Source organism: Mus caroli, chromosome 15 (assembly GCF_900094665.2).
Source record: "Mus caroli chromosome 15, CAROLI_EIJ_v1.1, whole genome shotgun sequence".
NCBI classification, from domain to species: domain Eukaryota; kingdom Metazoa; phylum Chordata; class Mammalia; order Rodentia; family Muridae; genus Mus; species Mus caroli.
The window spans coordinates 83,065,447-83,080,415 of record NC_034584.1 but is presented as its reverse complement, the minus strand read 5'-3'; the positions used below and the strand labels follow the sequence as shown (position 1 = coordinate 83,080,415).

At 51.3% G+C, this 14,969-nt stretch overlaps 3 protein-coding genes across 10 annotated transcripts in view; all 3 read left to right on the top strand.

The window, feature by feature from the left end:
* Mapk12 (mitogen-activated protein kinase 12) overlaps positions 1-3,338 on the top strand; it is a 10,134-nt gene extending 6,796 nt beyond the window's left edge. Inside the window, exons 8-12 of the mRNA XM_021184068.1 lie at positions 773-844; positions 943-1,022; positions 1,092-1,170; positions 1,255-1,428; positions 2,703-3,338. Coding sequence (XP_021039727.1) covers positions 773-844; positions 943-1,022; positions 1,092-1,170; positions 1,255-1,428; positions 2,703-2,782 — 485 coding nt within the window. The 3' untranslated portion in view covers positions 2,783-3,338. The remainder of the gene's footprint in view (positions 1-772; positions 845-942; positions 1,023-1,091; positions 1,171-1,254; positions 1,429-2,702) is intronic.
* Positions 3,339-5,110: 1,772 nt separating this feature from the next.
* On the top strand, positions 5,111-10,693 carry Hdac10 (histone deacetylase 10). Of its 7 annotated transcripts, none has more exons than XM_021184067.2 (20): positions 5,111-5,425; positions 5,496-5,630; positions 5,796-5,892; positions 6,126-6,223; positions 6,339-6,443; positions 6,615-6,683; positions 6,838-6,964; positions 7,128-7,193; positions 7,397-7,456; positions 7,533-7,622; positions 7,753-7,859; positions 7,949-8,013; positions 8,090-8,342; positions 8,440-8,524; positions 9,207-9,298; positions 9,423-9,479; positions 9,741-9,819; positions 9,997-10,179; positions 10,274-10,433; positions 10,519-10,693. In XM_021184067.2, the coding sequence occupies exons 1-20, from the start codon at positions 5,367-5,369 to the stop codon at positions 10,530-10,532; spliced, it is 2,001 nt and encodes a 666-aa protein (XP_021039726.1). In that variant the 5' UTR covers positions 5,111-5,366; the 3' UTR covers positions 10,533-10,693. The 7 variants fall into 7 exon arrangements, with proteins under 7 accessions (XP_021039726.1, XP_021039725.1, XP_029325688.1 ...); XM_021184066.2 differs by having other exon boundaries at positions 5,124-5,425; positions 9,738-9,819; positions 10,519-10,691; XM_029469828.1 differs by having other exon boundaries at positions 5,124-5,425; positions 6,042-6,223; positions 9,738-9,819; positions 10,519-10,691.
* A 154-nt stretch (positions 10,694-10,847) lies between these two features.
* Tubgcp6 (tubulin gamma complex associated protein 6) overlaps positions 10,848-14,969 on the top strand; it is a 24,320-nt gene continuing 20,198 nt past the window's right edge. Inside the window, exons 1-2 of one of the 2 annotated variants that reach the window (XM_021183055.2) lie at positions 10,848-11,921; positions 13,324-13,487. In XM_021183055.2, the coding sequence (XP_021038714.1) occupies positions 11,133-11,921; positions 13,324-13,487 (953 nt within the window). In that variant the 5' untranslated portion in view covers positions 10,848-11,132. The remainder of the gene's footprint in view (positions 11,922-13,323; positions 13,488-14,969) is intronic. The other variant, XM_029469727.1, reaches the window with a different exon arrangement.

The window sequence follows — 14,969 nt, the reverse complement described above, 5'->3', positions numbered from 1 at the left end:
CTTCTTCTTCTTCTTCTTCTTCTTCTTCTTCTTCTTCTTCTTCTTCTTCTTCTTCTTCTTCTTCTTCTTCTTCTTCTCTCTCTCTCTCTCTCTTTTCCTTCCTTCCTTCCTTCCTTTCTTTCTTTCTTTCTTTCTTTCTTTCTTTCTTTCTTTCTTTCTTTCTTTCTTTCTTTCTTCCTGTATAGATCCTTTATAGTCCTGGCTGGCCTGGAATTCAGTGGGCAGACCAGACTGGCCTTGAATCCATAGAGATCTACCTGCTTCTGTCTGTTAAGAGCTGGGAATTAAAGGCTGTATTACCATGTCTGGCCCCTTCTTAATTTTTATAAGAACTTATTTTATGTATATATAAGTACTTATCTGCATGTATCTATACATGCAGATACATGTATCCATACACCACCTGTGTAATCGGTGCCTGCAGAGGCCAGAAGGCAGCATTGGATTCTCTAGGACTGGAGTCACAGATGGCTGTGAGCTGTCATGCAGATGCTGGAAACCAAACCAAGGTTTCTGGAATAGCATCCCATGATGTTAACTGATTAGCCACCTCTAGCTCCCTTCATCTCTGGATAGGGAGCCATTTATAGGCACTACCTCTGGGAGGTCTGCCACGCTTCTCAATGACAGCCTCTGCTCTGTGCCTATGTGCATGTCTCCCATTCATGTATACTTGTCTCCCATGTGTGGTCTCTTTGTGCATTCCCCTTTTCTTGGCCTTCATGGATATGAATGCCATCCTTGCACGTGGGGCACTGATGGGACTTCTCAGTGGACATTTGGTCCGTTGGCTGCATCATGGCGGAGATGATTACTGGGAAGATCCTGTTCAAAGGCAATGACCGTATCCTTCTATGTAGAGCACCCTTTGACTTCGGCCAAGACGTGGGTGCTGGGTGGGCCCTCCTCTGTCCCTGCATTGCATTCCTGACCTTGGTACAGACCTGGACCAGCTGAAGGAGATCATGAAGATCACAGGGACGCCCCCTCCTGAGTTTGTTCAGAAGTTACAGAGTGCTGAGGTCAGTGGGAGTGGGTGGTGGGCTGGACTTGGGCTTGGGGGCTGGCCTATCACCCTTCTTCCCTCACAGGCCAAGAACTACATGGAAGGCCTCCCTGAGTTAGAAAAGAAGGATTTTGCCTCTGTCCTGACCAACGCAAGCCCTCAGGGTACCGCTGGATGGGGTGAAGGTCTCAGGGTACTGGGTGAGTATGTCCCCTCCTGTGGCTTGGCCTGAATTGCTCTTCCCACAGCTGTGAATCTCCTGGAAAGGATGCTGGTGCTGGATGCGGAACAGCGGGTGACAGCAGCTGAGGCGTTAACCCATCCATACTTTGAGTCCCTTCGGGACACTGAGGATGAACCCAAGGCCCAGAAATATGACGACTCCTTTGATGATGTAGACCGCACCCTTGAGGAATGGAAGCGTGAGTGTGGGGGTTCCATACAATGTCTGGCTTTGGACCCTGTGTGCCCTGGGTGAGTGAGCCTCTGCCCCTGGGGTGCAGGTCAGATAAGAGCTTTGGGAGGTCAAAGGGCATTGTGGGGCAGTGCAACTCAACCAGGTTGATTTCTGGCTAGGGGGGGAAGGCAGTGGTAAAGAGTGTCCTTTGGAGGAGCTCCGACCAACAAAGGCTGGCAGGTGATGGATGCTGAGAACTGTATGTGTGCTTTGTGCCCTTGGCTTACTAATTCCCTGGCTGTTCTCTCCCCAACCTCTATATTGCCTAGCATCCTCATGTCCAGACCACACTGGAGCTCTCTCTACCACCACCGGTCCTTATGACTTTCTTCTTACACCTTTAAAATGTATACTTACTTCTCCTTACTCCATTTCAAGACCTCTCCTGAAATAACTATATCTTATGTACTGTCCATGGAAGGCAGTCTATTCCCATGCAGGCCAAAGGGCCCAGCTTTTCCTTCTCATCTCTAGCCCTAGATCCCTCCATAGCTATGTGCCAGACCTCCAAGTTCTCTCTTTAAGAACTGGCCTCAGAGAAGCTCTCTCAGTTTGCCTACTGTTTCCTGAGCTGGGACTAGCCTCCCATGTCCTTGCCAGACTGGCAGGTCCAACCTGGGGAGCCGGGAGGTTTGAGGACAGGTCCACTGGGACATGCTATCCCTTGTCTTGTCTGCCTCAGACCCCAGGCCCTGTTCCTGCACCCTGGTATGGGAAAGACTGGATGGGTAGAGGTTCTTGAATCATGTCCTGAAAGTCCTGGCAGGTGTTCTTCCCTTCTGTGTTGTCGTGTGCTTGTGAGTTTGGTTCTGTGTGATGGAATCCTTCTGCTGCTCAACAAAATAACTCTCCTAACCACGGGCCACAAGATCCGTTCTGTGGTCTCCATCTACACACTGTGGCCGGGTGCTTTTGCTTTCACCATAGACCACAGGAGGCACACAACTGAGCCCTTGAGTAGGCTCACACACTTTCTTCTCACTTCCCTTTTTTTTTTTTTTTTAATACAAGCCTCTCTCTCTTATTATTATTTTTTGAACACAAATCTTTTTTTTTTCTTTTGAACATACACTTTCATCCCTTGTTTTCCTGGGGCAGTCTAGCTTCACAGCAGTCTTCAGTGTTTTTAAGTGGATTGGCCCATTTAGGATTAGATTTAAGAAGCCGTGGGGGCGCTGGCTTCTCCCCTTAGTTGAAAGCTGTCTAGCTATATCGTTTGCTTCTCTTCGCTTCCTGCAGGTGTTACTTACAAGGAAGTTCTCAGCTTCAAGCCTCCCAGGCAGCTAGGAGCCAGAGTTCCAAAGGAGACGGCTCTGTGACGACCTCTGGGTGGTTTGGGGGTTATCCAAAGGAGGTTGGCTGGGAGCTTCACGGTACCTTGGCTTCCCTTCTCTGGAAGAGGAATCCTGGCTAACACCCCGACAGTGCCTGGAGCTTGTGTCCCAAGTCTTCCACCTGGACAGGCTGTGTAGACCCTTGAATCATGAACCCTCCATCTCCAAACCTGTTCTTCGGCTTTCGAAGTGCCCCAGATGACCCTGGAAGAACATCTAAGCTTTCTGTCCAAGACCCCTACCCAACATGGGACTAGCCTTTGAATTCTGAAGTTGTGCATGAAATCAGTGTTCGTGAAAAAGCCTCAGAGTGGGCAGAGCTTAGGAGACAAGTGCTAGACCTGAGCTCTGCTTGCTCTGGACAATGCCAAGGCCAACTCCTGAGACAGAATGAGACAGAGGTTTTGGGGACACTGACTCAGGGACATCATCTCTTCTGGAAGCGGGTGGATTCTCTTACACCCTTAGCCTGGAATTCGAACCAGCCATTTGGTGTTGCCTAAGTGGCTGGGGGCAAATAAACCCTTTTGTAGACCTCCCATTCTGGTTGTGTGGCCCCATGCCTTGAGCACCCATTAGATCTCCAAGCTGCTGCTCTGTGCACAAAAAGGAGGTAACCTGAGCTCTCTCTCCTCCAGCTAATAGAGGTGCCAGTCCCCTGACTCTTCCCAGACCACAGTGCTGGTGCCACTTAGTCCTTGCCAATGCTCTTCAAGACACATTAGGGCTTGGCCCCTCCCTTCTTGAATGACTGTATTCTTAAGGCTCAGAGTCTGAGCAGGAGGTCTGGAGACCTCAAGGGAGGATGGCAGGGAAGATGATGTTAAGACCCAGAAAGAGGGAAGCCTCCTTCTTTCTGAGTTTGCAGCATTTGTCTTCCAATGGTCCAGACTTCTAGAGAGGAAGGTCTTAGCTCTCTACCAGCATTTCCCTGGCAGCCTCCCTGAACCCATACTGTCATCTGCAAGCCATTAGACACGAGGTGCCTGGTCGGAGACTACACTTGGGCTGGTTAGATGGTCCATGTTCTTCCTCATGTCCCAAGGACAGGTGCGACAGGGCAGGACGTAAGGGTGAGGTCTTTCATTCCCCTCATTTGACAAGTTCTGGGCAAATACACTTTGCCCAGTCTAATCTGGTCAAAGAAAATGCCATGACCATGGATCCACTGCCTGAACCCTCTTGTGATAACCATGGTCCAAGGCTTCAAATACTTCACCCAGTTACGGAGGTGTGGCTCAGTTCATGCCCTACCCCACAATACACATAAACCAGGGTAGTCAATTGACTTTTAGAAGATGGAGAAGCTTTGGGCTCCTCCAAAATCCTTGCCTGAACTGCCAACTCCTGAGTATGGCAGAGGGCGCCTACTTCTAACCACTCCAGGGCTCTTTGGTTTCCCCTGTACATGATAGTTGTATGTGTTCCTATCACAGACGTCAGCGGCAGCCTTGCCCCTTTCCCCTCATCATCCTGGGGGTGTTTCTGGTCCCCTCCACGCATCTTGAGGCATCTGTAATGCCAACACTCACTTCGGAACTGGAGACAAGGCTGGACTATGGAAAAAAAATATATATATGTATATATGCACAATCTTAGTTGGTATTTGAGCTCATGTCTCCTTTGTTCCTCCTTCCTAAGGCCCCCTTCCCTGCTTCCTCACCCTTCCTTGCTCAGAACCCTCTGTCCTTCCTAGCCTCACACTGGGCTGCAGTTTTCCTGGCTGGCCTGGCTTCTTATATAACTCTTCTATTCCAGTGGCCTCTTTATTACCTGTGGCCTTTCTGTCACTCCCTTCTGGAAGTTCAGTGCTTTGATCCAGCCCAGGCCAGCCCCGCAGGCGCTCACATAACGTACCCTGCTCACTTCCCTCCTCTCCATCCTTCACCTGGGGGAGCAGGCAAATTGGTTGTGATTGACGGTTGGCATTTCTGACTCTGTGGCCTAAACTACCAGGTTAGGCTAGGAGGATGCTGGGGGCAAGAAGGGAGCATAGCTGCAGCTGTAGGGATGGATGGCCTGAGGACAAACAGCTCTGTCTTCCTATCCATTTCAAGAAGGACACTGGAGGCGGTGCTGGTCGCAGGCTCCGCGCCACACCCACACGTAGTTGTCGGTGGCACTGCAGCTGCAGCCTGAGAGAGAGAGAGAGAGAGATTGAGAGAGAGGCAGAGAGAGAGAGACAGACAGAGACAGAGACAGAGAGACAGAGGGAGAGAGAGACACACAGAGCGCGCGCAATCCTAGGGGAGCTCAGCCTTTTGGTCTACTCCACCCTAATCTCGCCTAGGGGCGGGCCGGAGTCTGTAAAAGAGGAAGCCGGAAGTTAGGCGTTTGGCGTCACGCTTAGTTCAGTTTCCAGCGGTTCTCTTCTGACAATCGGGCGGGCTTGAGCCCGGACCTGGGCCTGGGGTGGTTCCCTCTTGCCCAGGTCCAGCGTCCACTACCCAGTTCTGTCCCGAGTGAGGACTGTTTACGTGCATACTGTTAGGTGAGACCGGGCAGTGCAATTACCTGCTGGCAGAGGGCGTGTTGCGTTAGAGCGGATCAAAGTGACCACGGTGTAGCTATGGGCACAGCACTTGTGTACCACGAGGACATGACAGCCACTCGACTGCTCTGGGATGAGTAAGTGTGTCTTGACAGAAGTAGGGGGCCGGGAGGGAACCCTGAACACTGAGATCCTTGTCTGCTCCAGCCCCGAGTGCGAAATTGAGTGCCCAGAGCGCCTGACAGCTGCCCTGGATGGCCTGCGGCAGCGTGGCCTGGAAGAAAGGTGCCTGTGTTTGTCAGCTTGTGAGGCATCAGAGGAAGAGTTGGGCCTGGTGCACAGGTCAGACCATGACAGATCTGGGGACCCGAACCTGTTATAGCTCCGCTAGCATTCCCTTGGGTTCACCGTGGTGTGGGCTAAAAGGGATTACTGGGTGGGCACGCCCACCAGGAATCTCTGCTCTTTCCTTCCTGTCCTGCTGGTGGCCTGCCTGCTGATCTGCAGCCCGGAATATATAGCCCTGGTGCAGAAGACCCAGACCCTGGATAAAGAGGAGCTCCACGCACTGTCTAAGCAGTACGACGCTGTCTACTTTCACCCGGTGCGAGCCAGCATACACACCCATTCACCCAAATTTATGTCCATATGCCTGCCTAGGTGCATTCACACCCAAGTCTGCTCACCTTCCAGTGTCTCCTTGTTTATGCTTTATGACCGTACCCTACCATGTTTTGCTTGCCAATGTCCCAGCCCTTTCTGCTCAGCAGTGGGAAACCTGCAACCTGGGACAAGCAGGTCAGGACCCAGGCTCAATTGGGACACTCTGGCACACAGGACACCTTTCACTGTGCCCGGCTGGCAGCGGGGGCTGCACTGCAGCTGGTCGATGCTGTGCTAACAGGAGCTGTGCACAATGGGCTTGCCCTGGTGAGGTGAGAACCACCCTCCTCCCCTAGCTGTCTGTGTGTGACCCTGTGAGGGGACAGAATGACTCTGACATGCCCTGTGTCTCTCTTTTTTTTTTTTTTTTTTTTTTTTACACCCTAGGCCTCCAGGGCACCACAGTCAGAGGGCAGCTGCCAATGGGTTCTGTGTGTTCAACAATGTGGCTATAGCAGCCAAACATGCCAAGCAGAAATATGGGCTGCAGAGGTGTGTCCAAGCTTGACCTGCAAGTGTGGGGGACCCACACTAAATAGGAAGAGGTGGAGTTGGTGGTTAAGAGATCTCACCCAGCTCCCTCCACTCCTGGCGGAGCTCCTAGCCTAGAGGTGGAAAGGCAGCCACGTCCAGTAACCCCCAGCACTGTCTGTCTGAATTTAGGATTCTCATTGTCGACTGGGATGTCCACCATGGCCAGGGCATCCAGTATATCTTCAACGATGACCCCAGGTGAGCTGGGGTGTGGACTCAGCCCTTCTCTGCTGCCCACCATTTTGGGGATAAAATTTCAGTGGTGAGACTCGGGGTCTCAAGAGTTGGGGTTCTTTGAGAAGCTGTGGGGTTGCTAAGGGACCTCACTTCTGACCTGGCCAATTGTCGACAGTGTCCTTTATTTCTCTTGGCACCGCTATGAGCATGGAAGCTTCTGGCCGTTCCTCCCAGAGTCTGATGCAGATGCAGTTGGCCAAGGGCGGGGCCAAGGTTTCACTGTCAATTTGCCCTGGAACCAGGTACCAAGCCCCCTTTCCCCCTCCGTCCAGCCTACCTCTCTTGTGAATGTCTCCTGGGGCATTCTGCAAGAGTCTCCCTAGACTTTGGGATCCCAGGGGTGAAGACCATGATGTCCTCATTTGCAGGGCTGGTCCCCTGATGCCTGCTTTGCTTTTGCTGCAGGTTGGGATGGGAAATGCCGACTATTTGGCTGCCTTCCTGCATGTGCTGCTCCCACTGGCCTTCGAGGTGACTGTGTGGTGGGTGTCCCCCTAGGCTAACCCAGAGTCCCACTGTGAAGACTGGAGAGTTGAAAGCCATTCCAGTGTATGAATGGGAGTAGGGAATCTGTCTCAGAAAGTCTAACCTTATGTGAGTGGGTAGCACTGGGACCTCCCCTTCACCTGGGCTATTGCTCTCTTTGGTTCCTTCCCACCGGATCCTGCCTATAGTTTGATCCTGAGTTGGTGCTGGTGTCAGCAGGATTTGACTCTGCTATCGGGGACCCTGAGGTGAGAACATGGCCTGGCTTGGGAGTAATGTAAGGTTCTGGGGGCCCAGGTCCTTATCATACTTAATGTGTTTCAGGGGCAGATGCAGGCCACCCCTGAGTGCTTTGCCCATCTCACACAGCTGCTGCAGGTGCTGGCTGGTGGCCGGATTTGTGCTGTGTTGGAGGTAAGTGCTCAAGGGCCAGGGGAGGGGAGGGCACCAGATGTGAGAGTCAGTCGAGATTAGGTGTTCTGCCTGGTACGGCCACTCACACTAGTGATATCCCTCCTCTGTCCCATTTCAACGCTCTTTCTAGGGTGGCTACCACTTGGAGTCCCTAGCACAGTCAGTGTGCATGATGGTGCAGACATTGCTTGGTGACCCCACACCTCCCCTTCTTGGGCTCATGGTGCCATGTCAGAGGTTTGAAGACTGGAGAGCCAGTGGGAGGAGGGGATTAAGGCGGGGGGGTGGGGGGGGAATCAGACTTACAACTCTACTTCTTGCCATAGTGCCCTGGAGTCCATCCAGAGTGTCCAGACAGCCCAGGCCCCTCACTGGACAAGCCTCCAGCAAAGTCAGTATGGCTTGGACCTGGGTTGGTGGCTCCACTCTGAGCTTCTTTGCAGTGACTGTGACTCTGAACCGTTTAGATGTGGCCCCAGTTCTGAGTTCCAACACCCACTCTCCTGAAGAGAGATCTCTGCCTCTGCTTGGTGAGAGTCCCACAGGTACAGTAGCAGAGGATTCACTGAGCCCCCTCCTGGACAGACTGTGCCTCCACCCTGCACCTCCAATCTGCACAGCGGTGGCCTCGACTGTACCAGGTGCTGCTCTGTGCTTACCTCCTGGAGTGCTCCATCAAGAAGGGTCAGTCTTGAGGGAGGAGACTGAAGCCTGGGCCAGGTGAGGAGAGCGGATCTGAGGATGGGGCTGTCCATGCCATCCTCACTGATACAATGATATTTGATTTCCATGTGTCCCTCTGGCCTGCCCGTCACAGGCTTCACAAGTCCCGATTCCAGGATGAGGATCTTGCCACACTGGGGAAGATTCTGTGTCTCTTAGATGGAATCATGGATGGGCAGGTAGAGTCATCGGGGGTGCGGCTGAAGATGGTGGCAGTGGCATGTACCAGGGGTTGACATGTAACCTTTAGGACTGAAGAGATAGATGGCTTAGCGGTTGAGAGCACTGACTCCTCTTCCAAGGGTCTTGAGTTCAAATCCCAGCAACTACATGGTGGCTCACAACCATCCGTAATGAGATCTGACTCCCTCTTCTGGTGTGTCTGAAGGTAGCTACAGTGTACTTACTTTTTTTTTTTTAATTAATTAATTTATTTATTATATGTAAGTACACTGTAGCTGTCTTCAGACACTCCAGAAGAGGGAGTCAGATCTCATTATGGATGGTTGTGAGCCACCATGTGGTTGCTGGGATTTGAACTCCGGAACTTCGGAAGAACAGTCGGGTGCTCTTACCCACTGAGCCATCTCACCAGCCCCCTACAGTGTACTTACATATGACCATAAATAAATCTTTAAAAAAACAAAAACAAACTGTAGTTCTAAGCATCTGGCTTTTAGAATCGGGGCTATTTGACCTTGTAACGTAGGGAAAGGTTAGTATCAGCCATTTGGAAAAGACCAGAACAAAGCGTGAATGGGTTTAACCTAAGGTCTGGGAGCTGGCATTGACTCCCGAAAGTCCTCCAAAGAGGGTGTGTGTGCCAGCCTCTAAGTCCCCTGCCTGTTGTTTATTCCGTAGATAAGAAATGGCATAGCAACCACAACTGCCCTCGCCACAGCAGCAACGTTGGATGTGCTCATTCAGCGATGCCTAGCTCGCAGAGCTCAGAGGTAAACTCTGCTTGGTTGACTTGAGTCCCCAAGGACCTGGGAGTACCCACTGGATGGCACAGGGAGGGCCCTCGAATGGATACTGGACAATGTGAGCCCAGCCCATCCTGGGTCAACTTCTTAGGGTGCTCTGTGTGGCCCTGGGACAACTGGATCGACCCCTGGACCTTGCAGATGATGGGTATGAGTCTTTAGCTTATACATCAGGTAGTGGGCATGTGACTGGGAATCCAGGGTTACCGTTGGGTGAGAACACTGCTTCCCATAGGTGCAGTTTGAGAGTGGGTGCCCCAGAACACAGTGCCATATCAGGTTGACAGTCACTTACGCCCCCACCCCCCTGGCTCCAAGCCCTCCTCTGTCCTTTATTGATAAGCCCTGGGAAGGGTGAGCAGGGTCTCATGCATATGTGTCCATGGCCCTCGTGCTTTCTCTTGAGAAGGAGAATTCTGTGGCTCAACATCCAGGGCAAGGAGGCAGCCATCCGGTCCATGTTCCACTTCTCCACTCCACTGCCACAGGTGAGTGGCTGTGTTGTGGTTGGAGAGCTTCTCACATCCCCCTCCCCCCCCCCCCCCCGTCTCTCTGGGGGGTTCCTGTTCACAACCCAGGGTCCCTGAGATTGGGGGGTGGGCGACAGGAGCCACTAGCAGTGCCCTCTAGATTGAGAGTCTGAGGCTCTGCTATTGTCCCTACAGACAAGTGGAGGGTTTCTGAGCCTCATTCTGGGTCTGGTACTGCCCTTGGCCTATGGTTTCCAGCCTGATATGGTGTTGATGGCACTGGGGCCTGCCCATGGCCTGCAGAACGCCCAAGCTGCTCTCTTGGCTGCAATGCTTCGGAGCCCAGTAGGGGGCCGAATTCTAGCTGTAGTGGAAGAGGTAAACTGGGTAGGGTGGATAAGTTATGTGGGTGGAAGGTGGGCAGAAACAACTGTCTCATTGCGGCGCCCAAACTCCACTCTCTCCGAGCCAGGAATCCATACTCTTGCTTGCAAGGAGCCTGGCGCAGGCATTGCATGGAGAAACACCTCCCAGTCTGGGTCCTTTCTCGAAGGCCTCTCCAGAGGAGATCCAGGCTCTGATGTTCCTAAAAGCTCGGCTGGAGGCTCGCTGGAAGTTGCTGCAGGTGGCTGGTGAGGCACACAGGGGCGAAGGCGACGCCCTACGTTAGAACTACGTGGAGCCAGCTTCACCAACGAGTCAACTTTGCTTTTCCAGCTCCTCCACCATAATAACCGTGATTGCCAGTCGCTTGAAATCGGTCAAGGTGGGCGGTTCCCACGTGAAGAAGAGCACACTCGGGCCCCAGCGAACCATGGCCCGAGACCTACGTCCCGTCTGCGGCCCAGGCGTCCTCTACCTCCAGAACAATAAACATCGGCTAAACACAACACATCTCTGTCTCCGTTACTGAGTTCACTCCCAGCAAATTATCTGAGAGGCTAGGTTCTAGCTCTGAAAGCTGAGGTTGCGGCCCCGCCCACTCAGGGCGGGTCCGATGACGTATTTCCCGTACGTCTCCCGGTGTTGTCTGCCGTCGCGTGGGTGTGACGCCAGAGCGGCGGGAGTCCCAGTTCGGGCGTCCCGGGCTTGCAGGCTGGTCATGGGACGTACGCATTCGGTCGGTAAACTTGTTATGGTCCGGGAGAGCCGAGGACGAGCGCCGGGTGGAGGCTGAGGGTTGGGGAGAGACGCGGCGTGTGGCCTCTTGCAGTGCGAAACCTGAGACGCGGATGCCCGGTTGTCCGGTGTGGAGCCACGGGTGGTCCGCTTTTTGAGCCTGGCTCACCTGCGGTGAGCTTTGGCCTTTGAGAGCATGAAGTGACTCCTAGATGCAAAGTTTACCAGTCAGGAGGGTCCTGGCTGAAAAGAGAGTGACTATGGCCAGCATCACCCAGCTGTTCGATGACCTCTGCGAGGCTCTCTTACCTGCTGCCCAGGCTCGCCCCGGCCAGCGCAGTGTGAACAGGAAGAGGGCGAAGCGGAGCCTTAAGAGGGTGGCCTACAATGCCCTTTTCGCAAATCTTTTTCAAGAGGACACCCATCAGCGGCAGCCCGACTCTTCGAAGCTCCCCGTGAAAAACAAGGTCCTTATGCTGTCCTTCGATTTGAGGGTGGGGGGCTTGGGGCCAGAGGCTGACCGTTTGGAGGAGCTCGTGGAGAAACTTGAAGCAGCCCCTGACTGTCCTTTTGTGGAGGTGGCATCAGTGTTGGACCTCTTAGTTCAGCTGGCAGGAAGTGGCCCCCCTCAAGTGCTGCGCAGAAAACGGGATTACTTCTTTAACAACAAGCACGCAGGCCGAAACATACCCTACAGCGGCTACGATTGCTATGACTTGAGTGTGTTTGAAATGGACGTTCGGTCATTTATCTCTGGGGAGGAGAATTTGTGTCATCACACGGTCCAGGAAGCGCTTCAGGTGATGGAGGCTGCCCCAGGCACTGGCCTGCCCACCGTTGGGCTCTTCTCAATTGGTGACTCTTGTGGTGACAGGTTTGAGAGAGACACCAGGGTCTCCCTCTTTGGTGCACTTGTGCATAGCCGCACCTATGACATGGATGTGCGACTGGACCTACCACCTGTGCCAGACAGCGCCGACTTCTCTGGACTAGCCATCAAGGTAGTATTTCTTTCCCTTTCAGTATCCCTAGAGGTTTGGAAAATTCTTTTACCTGGTACTGTTGGCAAGCTTCTGTCCAAGCCTCAGGTGAGCAGTCGGTCATGACGTAGAGGTGTTGGGGAGGATTTGCTGGCATCCTTTGCACAGGGATGTCCTAGCTGCTCACCTGTAAGCAAAACACAACATGCACCTTTCCCATCCTTTTCCTCAAGAGCTTCTTGTTAAGTCACTTCTCTAGTGCTGTTAGTTCAGAAATCAGATTAATTAAAATGAAGAGAGGCAGTGGTGGTGCACACCTTTAATCCCAGCACTTGGGAGGCAGAGGCAGGCAGATTTCTAAGTTTGAGGTCAGCCTGATCTACAGAGTGAGTTCCAGGACAGCCAGGGCTACACAGAGAAACCATGTCTCGAAAAGCAAAACAAAACAAACAACCCCCCCTCCAAAAGAAAGTCTGCCCTTAAGTTGTAGAGGCCACATCATTTCAAATATACCTGGTGTTCATGCTTTGTATAACTCCCTCACCTGTAACATGGGTTTTCCCAACCTACCCCCACGTCATTGAATAAATTATCATTTTCTCTTGTATTTTATTACTTGTAAATTTTGTTAAGAGGACAAACTATTACTACTCAGTTTTGTTTTTATTTTTTATTTTTATTTTTGATTTCTCTAGACAGTTTCTCTGGCTGTCCTGGACTTGCTTTGTAGACCAGGTTGGCCTTGAACTCACAGAGATCTTCCAGTCTCTGCTTCCTGAGTGCTGGGATTAAAGTATCATGTCTGGCCCTCAGTTATTACTATTATTTTTTTTTAAAAGAGAATATTTATTTCCAAGTTTAAGTGATGGTACAGCAAAATCTTGGCGTACATAACTTTCTCTAGGTTTAGTATAATTTTCTTTTTCTCCTGAGTGCTGAGGGGTCGGGCTTCGTAAGGACAGGGTTTCAGTGTAGCTCATGCTGGCCTCAAACACATGGATATCTTCCTGCCTCAGTTCCAGGTTGCTGGGCTTCCTGTACGACTTCTTATGCTGTTTTCCCTAAATTGAGGCCATGTTGTATGTGAGGTAAAAAATTAACATCTTGTGTTTTGCAGTAGATCACTCTGTGCAGCCCAGTTTGGTTCCAGACTCAATTCTGTTTCAATCTCAGTGCTGGGATGTCAGGCACATACCACCACACCTGCCTAGAAATTAATAGCGGATTATTTTAACTCTCCATGTCATGTATTGTGGAGGGGTGCATTGTGTAATACATTGAGGAAAAGTAGACCTGCTTTGCTAGGTCTGTCCCTCTAGGGAATAAATGGGTGTGGATACAGTTCTAAGTGTTCTATCATCACACTTAATAAATGCAAACAGGAAGAGATGGATAGTGAATTACTTTTCCCGGTGCTCTCCAGGTCCCACAGATTGTGGATCAGTGGGAAGATGAAGGTTTCCAGTCAGCTTCCAATTTAACTCCCGACTCCCAGTCTGAACCAAGCATGACCCCGGATCTGGACCTGTGGGAAGCTGTGCTCACATACGAAGCCAGTAAGCGGAGGTGCTGGGAGCGTATTGGATGGTATGTGACCTTTTCTTTGACTTTAAATGCACTGTGCCTTTGCCCCATATCAACAGCTTACTTGGACACTCTAGGCAGTTTGTAGGAATATCAGTGTTGATATTAAGAGGCTGCTCTTTCAGGTAAGCTAGTGTACAATCTTGTCTGACTTCTGTGAGGTGAGAGAAGTGGAAAGGAGAGGGACACTAATACCTTTCACCTCAGTGGAGTGAATTCTGTGAGTTACCTCTGCAGTTCAGTCTTGCTTTCCACCAGGAGTGTTAGACAGGTGTGCTAGAGCAGCTAGTAGGCTGTGTGGTCAATGCCTGGGAAATGCTTCAGGAAACTTATTCATGAGTGGAAGTGATGGGTGTAGTGCCTTGTGGTAGAAGCATCCGCCATAGCAGCCTTTCCCTTAGTGGCTGACATTGGCTAAGCCTGGAGCTGTATACCCTGCGATATCTGGCTTTGGGGGTGGGTCTCTGTCTCAGTTCCTCTCGTGGTCTGAGGATGTATATTTTTGTTTTGTTTTGTTTTGTTTTGTTTTGTTTTGAGACAGTTTCTCCGTATAGCCCTGGCTGTCCTGGAACTCACTTTATAGACCAGGCTGGCCTCGAACTCAGAAATTCGCCTGCCTCTGCCTCCTGAGTGCTGGGATTAAAGGTGTGCGCCACCACACCCAGCGAGGATGTGTATTTTATAGACATTTGTTCACATCCTTTGCTACTGAGTCTGGGAAAGCAGGTGAGAAGCACTGAAGTCCACAGTCAGGGCTAGAGGAATCATGTGCTGTCTGATGCAGCCTCTAGTGCCCTACAGGGTGTCCCGAGAGGAGTACATGGTCAGGCTGAGCGATAAAGCCTTCTTGTGTGTAGGCACTGCCCCTGTGTGATGACCTTTCCTAGGTGTGGTCACAAGTACCATTTTGTTCCCTTATAGGATGGCCAGCTTCTTGCTTTGTAGCTTAAACGGTGTTGATAGTTGTCTTGCCTTTCAGAGCCCTCTCTGTCCTGCAACTTGACTGTAGGGTTTTGGTTCTCTCTTGTTTATATAAAGCAAATGTTCCTCCTATCTACCAATCCCTTACATGCTGAGAAATTGGGCTTACAACTTACTGCTTTCATTTATAAGTATTTATAGTGCTATTCATCTGTAACTTTGCTGGGTCATCATTTGGGAGGCTTGGTCACTTAGCATCTCATTTGTCTTCCATTGTGAACACACTTCATCCTTTTGGCGTTCTTCAAAGCACTCTGGCAGTATTTCCTGCTAGGAGGACTGTATTCCAAAACTGTAGTTTGAAATAGGGTCTTGTGTTGCTCAGGCTAGCCTCAAAGTCCTGAACTCAAGGAATCCTCCTACATCAGCCTCTTAAGTAGCTGCTACGAGACACGGGCATCACTGTCCCAGGCATCTCAGGAATTCTAACGGAGGTCAAGTAGCTGCTACTAGACATGGGCATCACTGTCCCAGGCATCTCAGGAATTCTTTTTTTTTTTTTTT

What these genes read in the sequence shown, in the direction of transcription:
- Hdac10 (XM_029469826.1), top strand. Translation starts at nt 5,367, where the DNA reads ATGGGCACAGCACTTGTGTACCACGAGGACATGACAGCCACTCGACTG. An exon ending in CTGGACAAGCCTCCAGCAAA is followed by an intron (nt 8,014 to 8,089) that starts GTCAGTATGGCT and finishes TGAACCGTTTAG; the next exon opens with ATGTGGCCCCAGTTCTGAGT. An exon ending in CTAGCTCGCAGAGCTCAGAG is followed by an intron (nt 9,299 to 9,422) that starts GTAAACTCTGCT and finishes TCAACTTCTTAG; the next exon opens with GGTGCTCTGTGTGGCCCTGG.